Below are 15543 nucleotides of genomic sequence, written 5' to 3'. Positions count from 1 at the left end.
GCTCCCTGGCACTGTCCTCTCCCCCACCCCCGGCTCCCCCTGCCCCTCCCACAGTGGCTTCTTCCTCATAGATCTCAAAAGTGCAAGCTTGTTTCTGCACCTGCTATCCCCACTGCCAAGAGCCTCTCGCCCTTCGTGTTTCCTTTTGTTCAGGCCTCTCCTCACACATCACCTTCTCTGGAAAGACCTCCCCTGCACACCCTCATCATCCATCTCCTTTCTTTGTTTTTCTTCTTTCTGGCGTGTGCGGCAGTCATTGTATTTACTTTATTGCCTACTGATACATGAGTTTCCTAATTTTGGGGTGTGGTGGAGGAGCCTTACTTACACGTTTTGCTCATGCTGTTCCGAGTGCCAAGATAGTACACAGAAGGGACTCAGTCAATACTTGGTGAATGAATGGGCCAGGCGCGGGCATTAAATCTCCCAGTGCTGCTCCTTCCCGGGCCTGGGGCCGCACCTCTGCTTATAGAGAAGGTATCCACGCCTTTATTGTAAGGACATTTGAAAGTATATAAAGAGTCCACGTGAGCCCAGCACAGTGCCTTGCAGATAAGCCATGACGGCCATCTCGTCACTCGGAGGCACCATACTGCCATCTTACTCGTTTCTAAGATAGCTTCACATGGAATGAACGGTGTCACTCGGATACCAGGTCATCAGAGATGATTTAAGAGCCCCAGCCTTCCTGAAGTGACATCTCCCCACCTCTCTCTTCCCACTTTTCATTCCCTCCTTGGCAAAGGCGGAGAACAAGGAAGGGCTGTTGGAGGTCATCCCAATGATGACATGGTCAGAGGAGCTGATCCGATTCCCGGGCCAAGCAAAGTTGGTATGAGTACACAGCACACACGAGGGTCCCTGTGTTTAAATGGGCTTTGTTGAGGGATGCAGTCAGGTACCCTAGCCCAAGTAATCATCACACTGGGAAAAGGAAGTCACAACTATAAGTAGATTCTCCTTTAAAAGCCTCCTTTGTGTTCGTCACCAGTTAAAGTTCTGAAATGAATTCTCTGTTATTTGGAAGGCATTGTGAGCAGGGTCCCTGTTGACCAACCTGAACCAGGAGGATAACCACCGCCTGTCACCAAAGAGACTTTGACTAGTGATCATAAATGAGGGGGATTAAATGCAAAGAAACTGTATTGAACATGTGCGATGCTGTGTTTTTTACAGTGCATTTCCTCTCCTGGGAAATGTCTTTATAAACACCTGGGAATGGGTGGTGATCACAGACCCGCCCTTCCCTACGAGTACCCTCAGGCACCAGCTTACTCTGGGCTAGTCAGAACTGGAGCTTCACCCCCTTCTTCCTTAGACCTTTGATCAGAATTGTTTGGCTTCCCCTCTGCTCTCTGCCAGTGGGGCTTTGGTTCTGGCCAGTGGAAGCCTCAGCCCAGGGTTGGTGGGGGCGGTTCTGACTCTCCTGTGCTGACTGGCTGGTTAGTTGGTTGGTTTGGGTGGGGGTGGCACGGCCCCTTCCTCTTCTTTCTGGAGCACTGAGCCTCACAGAATTTAGGGCACTTGCCAGAGTCTTAAACAACTCGTTAGTGTTGAAACTTCGATTTGAATTCCGTTCTGCAGACTTCACGAGATCAGTGCCCTAACCCCTGAGCTACGGAGCCCAATTCCTCAAACCCCAGCTTCCATTTTCTTGCCTGCTGACTCTCCTCGATTGAGTGACCTGCTGGATTCCTCTGGCCATTTCTAGTGCTGCCGCTCTATCCATTGGGTCAGCGTGTTGACGTTTCTCTTGGAGCTCTGTCCTCTGCCTATCCCCCAGTCACTGTACACGTTTTGCGTCCTCATGTGGGTCTTTGCTGCTTTCCTTCTCTTCATTTGTGAGTTCCTGTGTTTGTTCTGCCAGCTCAGACCGCCTTAGATGAAGCCCACAGTGCACCAGCAGCCTTATAAAGAGAGTGGTCATTGGGCAGATGGCAGAAAGGGAACACAGGAGCCTGGCCTGCCCGTGCTGACCCACAAGCCTGAGGAGTGGGTCTTGAGGGTTAAGATGTTGGGGAGCTCTGTGGGCACCCCAGCTCCTGGGCGCCTTGCTGCTTGTATGAGGATGCCAAGGAATCAGAGCGCCCTTGAGCGCTGGAGCTCCACGGCATGGACATACCCAAAAGGAGGTTGGGTATGCTTTAGCAGCGCCCAGCTTTGAGCGAACTAAAGGGTATTTAATGTTCTGCATTGAGTGGACTTTTCTGTTTAGTCTGTCAATACCGTTTCAGAATGACTTCTACAATAAATAAGTGCTGTGGTTACATCTCCTCCTTTCCAAAAAATCCAAGCTTTTGGTCAGTTTGAGGTTTGATGAAGATGCTTACTCACTTCAGGATTTTCTGTCTGGGCCCCGTCAGGTTATTTTCCTTTGTCAGTTGAGCCCTGGTTAACGATGCTTGATTCAGGCATGGTCTGGACTTGTCTGAGAAGCTCTTCTGGCGCCAGGAGCCCTGAGAAGCCTAGTAACCCTGTGTCTGCTGTTGAGCTTCTCTCAGGGTCATCTGGGGTTAAATTTGGCCAAACCCAAGTTGATTAGCCATGGCCTTTAATCTGTATTGCTTAATCAACTATCGTCTAACCTTTGAGGTCTGTGTGCTCAGCCCAAGCGGAAGGAGAGGTAGGGGATGTGGTTACCAGGTGAACTGTGTGTCACTTACAAAGGGATCGGCCCCCCAGGACCGTGTCCTCACTACCTTTGTGTTTCACGTGATAACATACCAGTGGGTTCGCTGTGGTCCGTTGTGGGCTCTGATGCAGTGAGGAGAGGCTAGAAAGACGCAAAAGGGAGCAGAGTAGTAGGGTCGACCTAGAGGTGGAGGAATCAGGGATATAAAGAGAAAGGACAAGGCTGGGTCAGGGAGGTGTCTGGGCAGCCCAGTGTGCTCTCTTTTGTGAAATATCTTCCAGGGATAGAGACCAAGAATTTAAAATTCTGTTGAGTTCAACTTACAGGGTTCCAGGCCTAAATGGTCATCCCATCACTTTTCTAAAAAAGGAGACTGTGCCCGGCAAACATTGTGTGCACGCATGCAAACCACTTGCCCCAAGCACTGACTGTCCTGCTGTTTGCCCCTGCCAGCAAAAACCCGGGCGGCCGACTTGTTGGTGAATCCCCTGGATCCACGGAACGCAGATAAGATTAGAGTTAAAATTGCCGACCTGGGAAATGCTTGTTGGGTGGTAAGTAGAGCTTTCTTTCTAGAACATTTTGCTCATGATCATGTATTAGAAGATACTTTTTTTCCTTTTTAGTGTCTGTTTTCCTCCGTAGTAATACAGTGTGTTCCCTTCCAGCATAAACACTTCACAGAAGACATCCAGACGCGTCAGTATAGATCCATAGAGGTTTTGATAGGAGCAGGTTACAGTACGCCTGCTGATATTTGGAGTACAGCGTGTATGGTAAGAACGGCCGTGGCCATTTTCTTCTGTGTAGAGGCTCATGCCCTTACTGCCCACGTTGGGACGGTGCCACTGCTGCATGTGGTCTGTGTTTTCCTGACTGTGAGGTTTGTCCCCTGTGGGATGGATGAGGGCAAGGTTGCTGTGTTGAGTGTCTTGAGAAGCGGAAGAATTCTTCCCAGGCGTGTCTGGTTTAGTCCTGTGATAGTCTCTGGTCAAGGCCCTGTTCAGGCCACCGCCCCGAGAATCACACCCTCTGCTGTGGTGACAGAGTCACTTCAAGGAATGCTTCCTGGTTTCCGAAAGCTTGCAGGCCGTATGCAGGTTTGCCCTTCACTTGTGCGGTGGAGGACGAAGAGGCCGTGGTGTCTGAGGGGAAGATTGAGGTCGGGAGGCGGGAACCCTTCTTGGTGACCTCTGACAAACCTTACCGCAGAGGAAAGGATTTCCCTCTACGCCAGCGTTTACTGTCTCTCCTTTTATAAGGCAAACTCTAGAGAATATTCTGGCTTATTGCTGTAGGCTGTTCACTGACTTTTGGGACACAGTAGCTGCACGTATCCCCTCTGACTGAGTCTGTTCCCAGAGAGAACACGCAGGCGTCTCTTGTCAGGGCCTCAGGACACACCTCTTCTTTCACCCCTGTGTCATCATCTCTTCTGGCTGCATCGCAAGGTTGCTTGTGTTTACACTGCGCCCCAGGCCCTCACCGGGGCATCTTTTTCTCACTTAACTGCTGAGCATGAGTGGGCCTCATCCATAAGCCAATTTCAGTTTCTCTTTCTTGGCCCTGTTTCCTAGCCGGGGAGGTGGGGGTGGGGGGGTGGGTGTGTGTTTGCTTGGGGTGCTGTTTCGTGTTTTTCTTACTTTATTTTTTTCCGCAAATTCTCTGATATATTTAAAACAAGAGTCTTTGTGTATGAAACTTGGCATTTGTCTTCTTACTAAAAAGAGCAATGACAAATAAACGTCATTATCTGTTGTTCAGAGATTAACAAATCTTTGGAGTTTGCCGGGCTGCATGCCCTCCGATGCTACAGTAAAAAGCGTGGTCCGAGATGATATGAAAAAATGTAGATGTTTGTGTGAAGTTATCAAGATCTCAGGCAACAGATGTGGCCAAATAGATCGGAAACAGTGTGCCTTTCTGTTGCCACTTTGCTCTGACAAATCATACCAGATAATAATATTTAAAACCAAGTTTTTCAGTGAGTATCAGAAACTTAGGGCTTGTTGGGCTAGGTATGGAAAAGAATGGTGAAAAGAATTGGTGGGCATGTGATGGCTGCTTTGAATTCGGAGACTGCTGTGCGGAGAGGGACAGGGCGGGCCGGGACTCCCGGGGGGGGGGGGCGGGGAGGGGCCTGGAAGCCAATGGAGCCCGAGGCTGGGTCAGTAGGGAGGGAGGGAAATGTTCCATTTCAGGATGTGGTGAGGTCAAGTCTTACGTGTCCTCAGCAACACAGAAGGGGCCATACCAGGCTGCCCTGAATTAGACTGAGGGCTCTTTCAACTCTGAAATCCTGTGCTTCTAATTTGGGGTGTTAAGTTTTGGTGATATAACCAGAAAAATAGGACAGGATCACAGAGGTAGGAGAATAATGGGCTGTCAGTACCCTTTTGTACCAGGTTGTCTGTCTTGCCTTCCATGAGGTAAGGACTTGTCCCCTCACGTGGTGTCCGCATCCTGGCCACTTCCGCTCCTGTGAACCGTGATACAGAAGTAGCAGACTGTCTCCTTTCTCCTACCTCCTCTTCCCCCAGATTAGGTGTAAACTCCCTCAGGGCTTCGAGGGCTATTTGGGTGTTTTTTTTTTTTAATTTTTAAATCAGTTGGTTGTCGTCAGGGTGAATTTTTTTTTCCCCCTGGAAGGGGGCAAGCCTTATTCCCCACCCCCACCTTCCATCCCGAAGGGCGAGGCTGAGAGGCTGAGAGGTCCCTTTTGTTCTTTCTAGAGAACCTGGTAAACACAAGGCAGTGTTTCCCCACCCCATCTTTGTACTGAAGTTTAGAAGTACAACAGTATATTAAATTCATGATCCTAAGCTGTATTAAAGCTCCAGATGGGTGGTGGTGGTGTGACGTGGAGGCCTTTGATGACATGAATGGCATTAAGTCTTACAGACACCCGGGTGGAGTTGAGAGCCACTGGGAGGCAGCTGGTGCTCATGCTCATTGATGGGGGTCCTCGCTGTTGTCAGGAAGGCGGGCAACAAAATAAGGCAGAGTAACTGAAATATGTCTCTTGTTGAACCTCTTTTCCTTTTCTTGAGTTTTGGGGGCCCTCCAGGTGTAAGTGGGGGTGATCTAAAAATTCTCTGTGGGCTGAGGGATGGACTGCTCTGCACTTGTGTGTCAGGGCCCCAGGATAGGTGGCTTCTGCGGGCTCCACAGTGAGCCCCAGTGAGTGCCCTCGGAGTAAGAAAAGCTAGTCTGACAGACTTCGCCCTCCTTCCTCAGCACTGGGCACATCACAGAAAGAATAGGCGCCCTTATTTATTCAGAATGGTGGGGAGCGGCATTTCAAGAAAGAGGCGTGTGGTCTTCCCAGAACTGGAGAACAGAGTTTGGTCCGGGGGCACGTCCTTGTAGGGGATCTGGTCGAGTACAGAGGAGGAATCCACGGTTCCCAAGCATTAACAAGCCCAAGTATTAAACTAGTAACCGTAAAGGTTGTGCTGGGAGTGACTTCGTGAGTTGCATGAAAGCAGGCCGGAAAGCCCAGAGGCCCACATTTCCAGTGTGACCCTGCCTCTGCTTCGTTGAGCAGGTCCTTTTTGTTAGGAAAATCTCGTCCCTCTTCAGAGAACTAGGAGCAGATAACGTGACAGGAGAGCCTCCGTCGTACTTCTCCTCTTCCTTTTTTCTTTTAAATCATTTCTCTGTGGGCTTCTTTGATTTGAGAGTTTCGTTGGAAATAACATGGGTGCTAATCAGAATGGTCATCTTTCAAAGAACGCTCAGTTAACATATTTTAGTGTTAGGCTGTAAGAATTGGACTCAACCCGATTGAAATGTTTTTGAAAACTAACTAGAAGAGTGAGCGAGGGCTCAAGCGCAGGGATAAGGAGCAGCCGTGGCACTGGCCACGGGGCTCCCGCAGTGGCTCCTCCAGGAGGGTCTCCCCTTTTCCTCATGACTTGTCCCAGGCGGGGAAGAATCCCCTGGCCATTCACCATGAAATCCGACTGTTCCCTTTGGATCTGTGGCCACGTGTGAGGTTTTGTACCCTGATCTGAGATGCGTATTTCTTGTTCATTGGGTGGAGGGGAGAGGCCCCAGGTGAGGACCCTCCCTGGCCCTGCGGCGCTAGCGTGACCAGCTGACTCTCTGTGACACTGGGCATGTCCAGGTCCTGCGGGATCCTGAGTTCATGAACTGGTGCTCTCACGGGGTAGCTGACGACCATCTTGTCACCCCACTTCCCTCCTTTCTTTAAAAAAAAAAAAAAAAGGTGAGGCGACGTGGTCGTGGACCGCGTGCGCCCACCCTTGGTTTCTGGAAGGCCGTGGTGGTGAGCCCCTCCCCCCCACTCTGGTCAGGGCCTGGGGAGGAAATGGGGGGATGCGGGAGGGCAGGGCCGGGAGCATCAGTGCTCGGGGTCCAGGCCCCTGAGTGCTTTTCAGGACAGCAAGATCTAATACAGAATAGAAGTGTACAAAAGCCAAAAATAGGATTTAGCCTTCTCCTATTTAAAAAAAGATTTTCAAAACATGGTATTGGATCCACACAGCAACGACAGTTGCCATCTTTATATATCGTTAGCAGATTAAACTCATGGTCCTGAGGGCTGAGGGTTTTCTCGAGGGCCAGGAGAGAAGGCTGCCCAGCAGAAACGGAAACACTAGGGCCTCCCCCCCGCAGCTGGCATGCTGGGGGGTGGGCAGGTAGTGGCAGCCCAGGAGGCAGGCCAGCTCTCCCTGTGCCCCTCACCGGCTTCCTCCTGGCCCAGGGCACAGCGCAGGAGCCACAGAACCTTCTTTGTGGCTCTAGGTTTTCCTTCGGTTGAATCAGAAATGAAAGAAATGATGAGACGCTGAAAATGGCTCTTGGTTACTGAGACACGAGGGTCTTGGCTTCACCTGATGTCCGGGGGCCAGACGAGCCTGTGGGTTGAGGGCAGGCATGAGTCCGCCTGGGCCAGGATCGAGTCCGGGTCCCGCCATTCAGAGTGGGGGTGCGGTCCCCAGCCATGCCTGCACACGGCCGCTGGTCGACGTGCTTCCTGCCAGATGGGGGGGGGGAGGGGCGTAGGCTTTACATCCTCCAGTAGAGGAGATGTAGAATATTTCTGAAATTTCTTTGAACTTTTTGGAAGGAAGAAAAAAGTTGGTGTTGAGCTTTTTTAGAAGCTCTTTGGTTTGATCAGATCCTCATAAAATGTAGGTCTCTTGTACAAGGAGAGAAAGTTGCTGCCTTGGGGCCGCTTCACAGAGTGCTTAGCATGTCATCTGTTGTATCCTAGGCATTTGAGCTGGCAACGGGAGATTATTTGTTTGAACCGCATTCTGGGGAAGACTATTCCAGAGATGAAGGTGAGTATCGCTGCCTGCCGCATATCTGAGGCTGGGTCTCCTGAGAGGCCTGAGCTTCTGGAAAGTAATGTTTCTGTACTGAAATAGAGCTGTGTTTTGGTTTTCAAACGCTTTTCCTTGAGCTTGAAGCCCCCTCAGGCACAGTGGTTGGGCAGCTACGTGGAGAGCTCTTGGCCGGAGCTCGCCCCTCCCTCTTGCTTGCCTCGGGCTTGGTGCCCAGCGGCCAGGAGAGGACAGGCTGTGTGGACCGCGGAGCCTTTCTGCGGCCCTTTCGTCCACTGATCTGCTGCCCATTGCTCTTGCCTGTTGGGGAGCTGAGTTGAAAACCTGGGAATTCTGGCTTGAATTCCAGCTGTAAACCTGACCATCTCCATGCTTCCTTGCTTGCAGTGCTGGGGTGGCCTGGGGTGGGCTGGCACCAGTCACCGTGAATGCTCCAGACGGTGCCTGAGGCCCGCCAGCCCCGCGAGCCTCTGCATGGATGTGCGCAGACATTGTTGATTGGAATCGATTTCTGATTTTTTACTAATTTCAATTTTTTCCCCTCTTCTTTTATCCCATCCTTCCCTATGCCCTTCCCATTCCCGTATCCTTTTTTTCTCTCCTCCATAGACCACATAGCCCACATCATAGAGCTGCTAGGCAGTATCCCAAGGCACTTTGCTCTGTCTGGAAAATATTCTCGGGAATTCTTCAATCGCAGAGGTAGTACCTCTTCCTTTTGAAAAGCGCCATGATGCAGACAGAAACGGGATAGCGGCTGCTCATTGTAGCATTAATGGTGACAGACCTGTCTCCTAAATTCAAAAAGCAACCTAGCAGAATTCCTCTGCTGATTTAAAAGTTGAGAGGGAAGGCCACACCCAGCCTGGGCTGTGGTCGCCCCGTGCACCGGCCACCATCCAGGTCGCGCTCTGTTTCTGTCTGCGCGGGCGGTCACAGTGTCTGCATGCAGTGTACTGATTAAACTGTCGTGTGTTTCTGTTTTGCTGGCAATGTTTCCCAATGCAGATCACATAGCATTGATCATTGAACTGCTGGGGAAAGTCCCTCGAAAATACGCTATGTTGGGGAAATATTCCAAGGAGTTTTTCACCAGAAAAGGTAACGGTATTTATGCAATGCTAATTTTCAGCATAATCCTCTCCCAAAAGGAGAAATTGTGCATTCCCATTTGGGCAGTGGAGAAAGACCTGGACCTTTACAGCTGGGGAATTCTGCTGAAGAAAGCTCCCAAGACATAAGCTTGCACCATCTCCTATCTGTGGAGTACGGATTTTGTAAGAGCACAACCCTCCTGAAACCCTTGGTCTCCTTCCCACCTCCCTCTCCTAATCTAAGCCCAATCTGTATATTCGTGGATTTGTAAAAAGGAGTTTAAGTGATTTTTAGGAACCAGCTAGACTTTCCATTTTCTATGTTCTTGGAGCCCCCAGCATTTCTGCCATGGAGTAGATGCAGCCTGGGGACCGGACCGAATGTCCCTCCGTGTGTCGTCTTGGGTCTGTTTGAGCTGCTGGGGAGTGGGTATGGGCCTGTGAAACCCTGCACCCCGCACTCTGAGAAATCAAGTTTTGTTCTGTTGCATTATTCACACTGCGTTATAGCTGATTTACTTTAATACTACAGTTATGTTGATCTTCCCTTGACGGGACCCTGAACAGCCGTTTCTTTGCCTTGTATAGTCTCTAATTAGTGATCAGTTTTTTGAAATACCCAAAAGCCCCAGGAATTTATTTTTAAAGGACCGCTCCCCATTGCCATGTTCTTTTGTGTGAGCATGTTGGTCCTCTTAATTCATGTTTTTCCAGCTTGGATTTTTTTGGCGGGGGGTGAGGGCTGCAACACCTTTTAATAAAGAACTTTTAAAGTTGGTGTGAGCAGGACATGGAGTTCCTAGAAGTTTTTGAAAGTCCTTGGTACTCTGTTCCTCTCTGCTTTAGCCAGATTTGGAGAACTGGTTTTGACTTTCTATTTTCCTGTGAGATAGATAAGGTATTCTTTTAGAGGAATAATTCTTTTTTATACCCTTCGGTGATGTTGACCTAACCAGTCCCCATTTGGTCCTCTATATATGCCTGTTAAATACACAGAGACTTGAGAACTAACCGTGCCGAAGCTGGTGGTTTCCTGTCCCACTTTGAGCACAGCGACCACGACTCCCAGCTGTTCTGGGATCACCCAGTGGGCAACCTCTAAAATATGTAACTAGGTGCAGTTATTTTCTTACTATCTTTTAAAAGCTTATCACAGGAGAAAAGATTGTCAGGGGGAACTGTTCTTCAGATATAGCCTGTATTAATTTTGGTTCCTAGAATCTATGTGGTCTTCGCATCTGGGTCACATGAGCGAGCCCGGGGGTTCCCCTCACATGTGGACCTAGGAGGCTTGAGGGGGAGGGGCCAAGAGCTACCAGCCCAGTCTGTCATGAAAGAGGGGATATTACTGACCTACCGATGCTCCAGGGGAGGGGACAGGCACTGCAGGGCACTGGACCACAGCACCTGCTCCTTTAGCCAAGCAGAGAGTCTGCCGTAGGCGCATGAGCAGGTTCCAGCATCAGGCTGTGGGGGAGCCTCATTTCCCACGCGGGCATCAGGCATGGTGGGACCGACAGCCGATAAAGGCACACGGGGCTATTTCCTTTAGTTGTTCTGCAGCAAGGAGCTGCTTAGAATGCCTGGGCTCTGCGATTCTCTTAGTCCATTGTCTGTGGGTTGGGAACTGCATACTGCACACACTGGGGAGGAAGAGGAACAGGGACAAAAGGAGGGGGCCTGAACGGTGAGAAAATGAAGCTGCAGGAGTTATCTGAAGTCACGTGCTCAGGTTTGTTCCTGGAGGCAGCCGCTCTGAGCCCCTTGTGCCCACTGGGCTTTGCCTGAGCCCCAGACCACCAGGGACGGCACCTGCCGAGGACCAGCCCAGACCCAGCATGGGGCCCGGAGCGCTCGCCTCGCCTTGCCCCACCTGGCAGGTGCTGTCTTTCGAGGACAGGCTGATGAGTGATGCATGGCAACCCGATGACGGGTCGCCGGCAGGTTTCAGGGTTACAGGTCCCTGTCCTGTAGCCCTCGGTGCTGGAAGGTGGTGTTCCCGCCGGCCTTTTTGTCAGCACCGCCGCTCCTTGGACCCATCATGGTCTGTGCACGACCACTGCCTGCTCCCCAATGGGAGTACGAAGTGCTGCTGGGTTGTCAGGTCATGCATGTGTGCTTTAGGACTCGTGTGCGTGGGGGTTTTTTTGAGGAGCTTGTTTGAAGGTGAGCTGCACAGTGGAAATGCATTTGGCATCCTTGGTAAAGGTAGACCGAAAACATTTCAACGTGGTGTTACTTTTTTTCCTTCATTTGGATATGAGGGAGAGTTTGTGATGAGGCAGGAAATCCTCTGAAATGACTGGGGTTTGGGACGTAGGTCCTGATCATTATTTATTTATAATAACTGGAGATGAGAAGGGATTTAGGGTTGCTACAGAAGTCACAGAAATAGTATTATGATGAGTGAGGGCCTGTCATGAAAACAGATTTCACCATGTCCCTGAGGACAAGGGGAAGGATGTTACGTTAAAAATGGGTTTTGGCACGCCTCCCTAAGTAATGTGTGTGAATATACATTTTGGAAGTAATGAGATCTTAAATGTATCCATTAAAAAAATTTTTTAAAAAATATCTTTGTACCAGAACTGATAGAGAAAAGCAAAATCAAAAACTTACTAAATTGCTTATGTCACTTTGGAAAACAGCCAGTGGCTGAGAGGGAGTGAACAGCACGTTTTTGCGCTCTCTGCCCTCCTGGGTGGGAAGCAGACTTCATCCCCACCAGGAGGCCAGGGAAGGAGAGTAGGCTCTGTGTGTTAGAGCTGAAGATCAAGTGCAGCTCAGTGACATCTTCTTGGTTATAATTCTGGGTAAGATGGTTGTTACTAGTTTGAATTATTTCTTGGCCAGGAATTTTTAAATGGAGTTGGATTTTTTGGCAGAGGATATAATTCCTGTTCTCACCCTGTTAGGGTTTAATAACCAGCAAGTTACTCCTTCAGATGTGGACCTTAACCACCAAAGATGACTCATAAAAGTCATCTTGATCAGTGTGTTAAGATGTGCCCCAGTAGAAATAAGCATCTCTGTGAATTCTGTCCCTGTTTTGTCCTCATACAGCCTGAAGGTGTATGTCCCCCGCCAAAAATTCCTATGTGGGAATCCTACCCCCTCCCCCACAAAGGTGATGGTATTAGGAGGTGGGGCCTTTGGAAAGTACAGAAGGTCATGAGGGTGGAGCCCTTGTGGAAAAGACCCCAAACGGCTCCCTTGCCACGTGTGCCCTGTGAGGAGGCCACGAGGAGTCCGTGGCCCAGAAGAGAGCCCTCAGCAGAAGCCAGCCCTGCTGACTGGCCGCCTGACCTCAGACTACCAGCCTCCAGGACCGTGGGGAAGAAATTCATGTTGATTTATAAGCCACTCAGTTGTATTTTGCGATGGCAGCCAGAACAGGCTAGGACACGTCCCCAGGAAGCGAGCCGTCCTCCAGAAGCACCCCAGCCCTCAAGTGATGGGGTACAAACAGCCCAGTCAGGAGCCCGCCGCCCTGCGCTGCTCAGCAGACGTCGTGTAGACCCGTCGGCCCCCTCAGTTTAGTAAAGCTTACTGTGCTGAGAAGGGAAGTATCAGAGGAGTTGACTTTTTTAAAAAAACGGTTTGATTGTAGGTAAGGCCATCGAGTGTGTTGGAATGTGTGGGAGTGACTGTGTGTGTTGGACCAAAGACCTTAAATTGCAATTGGAAATTTCAAAGCACACACAGAGACTGCGTGTGCAGAGCGTTCGCAGCTCCGGCCCTCGCGTCCCCTGTGCCTGGCCTGGACAGACTGAGAACTGAAGGGAACTCTTTAAAAGAGACGCTGTGTTCCGTCTTCTTCATTTTGCGTGTTTGAGATGAAAATTGTTAGAAGGATTTTAGCTTCCCCCCGGAATCACCCCAGATCACCAGACTGCCTGATTTCTAGGGCGCGTGAGGCCTCCGCGGCCCTGTTGCCGGGCTGGGCGTGGCGAGCTGGCGCTTGTCGGTCGCTGCGGGGTGCCGGGGACCGCCGGGGACCGCCAGCCCGGGGCTGATCTCCGCGGGAGCTGGACGCGGTGCAAGTCACTAGAAAAGGTCCTCACGCTAGTGAGTCTGAAACTTTTAAAACGTGGACGACTTTCACGACATTGCCTTTGAACATCAGTTCTGAGTTGTGAGATTCTCTGCGAGATCAGGGGCTCGCTGTGTCTTGTTTGCCGCGGGATTCCCCACAGCCGACTGCAGAGTGGGCACCATAAGTACTTAATGTATTGGGGAACCTGAACCCTGTTCAGCCTTGGTTTCAGGTGGAAACCTTTGTGAGCCAGAAGCAGGTGGCGCTGTGTTCCTTTCGGCCCGGGACGGCCCCGTGGCACCCCCGCACCCTCACACAGGGCCGTTTGAAGGCTGCATGGTCAAGGCCCCCCGGCTCGGGTTGGGGTGCAAGACGGGAGGGTGCTGTAGTGATGATGTGGCACCAAGGGGCCGACTGTCGTGACACCGAACATGGCAGGCATCGTGGAAGAGAACAGACCCCTGGCCACAGCCGATCATAGGTCCGAATCAGTGTTTTCATTGTTTCGTTTTGAATTTGAGCGTATGATGCCAGAAAAGTAGTGAAATTATTGCCGTAACAGGTTCAGTTAAGTCCTATTATAGCTCTTCCCATTTAGTCCTGTTGTTCCTTGTGAGGGGCTAATTAGTGGAGTGTTTGTTTTTACTGCATGCATCAACAGTGTTGGGATTCTTTTAGTTATTATTTTGTTGTAAGCTTTATACCTTTTTTTAAATAATAGCTTTATTGAGATGTAATCTACATACCATACAACTCACCCTTTTTAAGGTGTACAGTTCAGTAGTTTTTAGTGTATTCCCGAGTTAGGAAGCCGGCAGCACCATCTGATTTCAGAGTGTCTTCATTCTCAACAGGAAAGCCTGCCCCTGTTAGTACTCGCTCTGCGTTCTCCGCACCCTCACCCCCGGCCGCCTCTGATCGGCTCTCTGCCCCCTGCGATTTCCCTCTTCTGGACACTTCCTGTGAATGGACTCCTGCAGTGTGTGGACGTGGTGACAGTTTCTCCCAGTCCCTCCGATGCTCCGGGCCTGCGGCTCTGTGTGCGTGCCGAGACCGTGCTTGCTGGCCCCACTCGTCAGTTGACAGCCGTGCGGGTTGTTTCCACTTTTTGGCTCTTAGGAATAATGCTGCTGTGAACATTGTACAGATGTTTGTGTGGACATGTTTTTATTTCTCTTGAATGCGCATGTGTGATAGTTGAAGTATAAAACTTTAATTTTGATGAAGTCCAACCTTTTACGTTTTCTTTTGTTACTTGTACTTTTTAAAAATTTTTTTTTAATTAACATATAATGTATTATTGGTTTCAGGGGTCCAGGTCTGTGATTCGTCAGTCTTATATAACACCCAGTGCTTGTTACAGCACATGCCCTCCCTGGTGGCCGTCACCCCGTGTGACTTGTACTTTTGATGTCTCATCAGGAAACCATTGCCTACTTCAAGGTCATGGAGGATTATCCTTCTGTTTTCTACTGAGAATTTTTTTTAAAGTAGGCTCCATGCCTAGTGAGGAGCCCAACATGGAGCTTGAACTCATGACGCTGAGATCAAGAGTCAGAAGCTTAACTGACTGAGCCACCAGCTCAGTCATGATCTCAGGGTTGTGAGATCAGTCCCACTTCGGGCTCTGCGCTGGGTGTGGAGTCTGCTTGGATTCTGTCTCTCCCTCTGCTCCTCCCCACCCCCTCGTGCACACGTGTGCACATGCTCTCTCTAAAAAATAAAAATTAAAATTAAAAAGCACTCTGATAATCTGGGATTGGCAAATATATTTGCAGTCCCAAAGCCTTGACTTTGGGGATGTGTGGGGCTGGGGGCTGCCGCTGAGGGCAGGGCTGTCCATCTGGCCTTGCTGGGCTCGGCATTCTTTCAGAAGAAAAAGAAGTTCAGTTTAAAAAATAAAGACTGTCACTATTAAGTGTCTAATTATTTGCAAACTTTGAGTGAAACCTATCTTGGTATATTTTCCTAGGCAAGAAAAAATCATCAAGGTACAAATTTGTTGACTTGTCAGGAGCTACTTGTACAATAGGAACAAATGGGAAAAAATGGTCTCAATTTTGGTCTCTCTTTTTTTTCTCCCTTAAGCGTTTTATTACTTGATTTTGTATCATAAGTGGTGGTGGAGGATTGGCTGTATTCCGAGTGTGTGGTTTGCGGGGCTGGAGCCGGTGAGGGGACCTGAGGTCCTCACCAGGTGAGGCTGTCCTGCGGTCGCTGCACAGGCCTGGGGGCTTAGGGTTTATTACATAACATTTATCAACTATTGTTTTCTTTTTTTTATTTCTATTTCAAATTTTTATTTAAATTCTAGTTAATGTACAGTGCAATATTGGTTTCAGGAGTAGAATTCAGTGATCCATCACTTACCTACAACACCCAGTGCTCATCACCGCAAGTGCCCTCCTTGTGCCCATCCCCCATCTAGCCCCCTCCCCCCCCCCCCCGCCCCCGCCACACACCCAC

At 50.0% G+C, this 15543-nt stretch overlaps 1 protein-coding gene across 3 annotated transcripts in view; it reads left to right on the top strand.

Annotated features, from left to right (window-relative positions):
- The window catches only part of SRPK2 (SRSF protein kinase 2), a 37130-nt gene that overhangs the window by 16625 nt on the left and 4962 nt on the right, over positions 1-15543 (top strand). The window contains exons 6-10 of one of the 3 annotated variants that reach the window (XM_081800670.1): positions 3086-3186; positions 3301-3408; positions 7875-7944; positions 8557-8649; positions 8956-9048. In XM_081800670.1, coding sequence (XP_081656796.1) covers positions 3086-3186; positions 3301-3408; positions 7875-7944; positions 8557-8649; positions 8956-9048 — 465 coding nt within the window. The remainder of the gene's footprint in view (positions 1-3085; positions 3187-3300; positions 3409-7874; positions 7945-8556; positions 8650-8955; positions 9049-15543) is intronic. The other 2 variants (XM_081800672.1, XM_081800671.1) reach the window with 2 other exon arrangements.

Source organism: Leptonychotes weddellii, chromosome 12, assembly GCF_054177405.1.
Source record: "Leptonychotes weddellii isolate Sample4059 chromosome 12, ASM5417740v2, whole genome shotgun sequence".
NCBI lineage: Eukaryota > Metazoa > Chordata > Mammalia > Carnivora > Phocidae > Leptonychotes > Leptonychotes weddellii.
The sequence above is the reverse complement of the archived record's forward strand: the minus strand, read 5'-3'. Positions and strand labels throughout refer to the sequence as shown.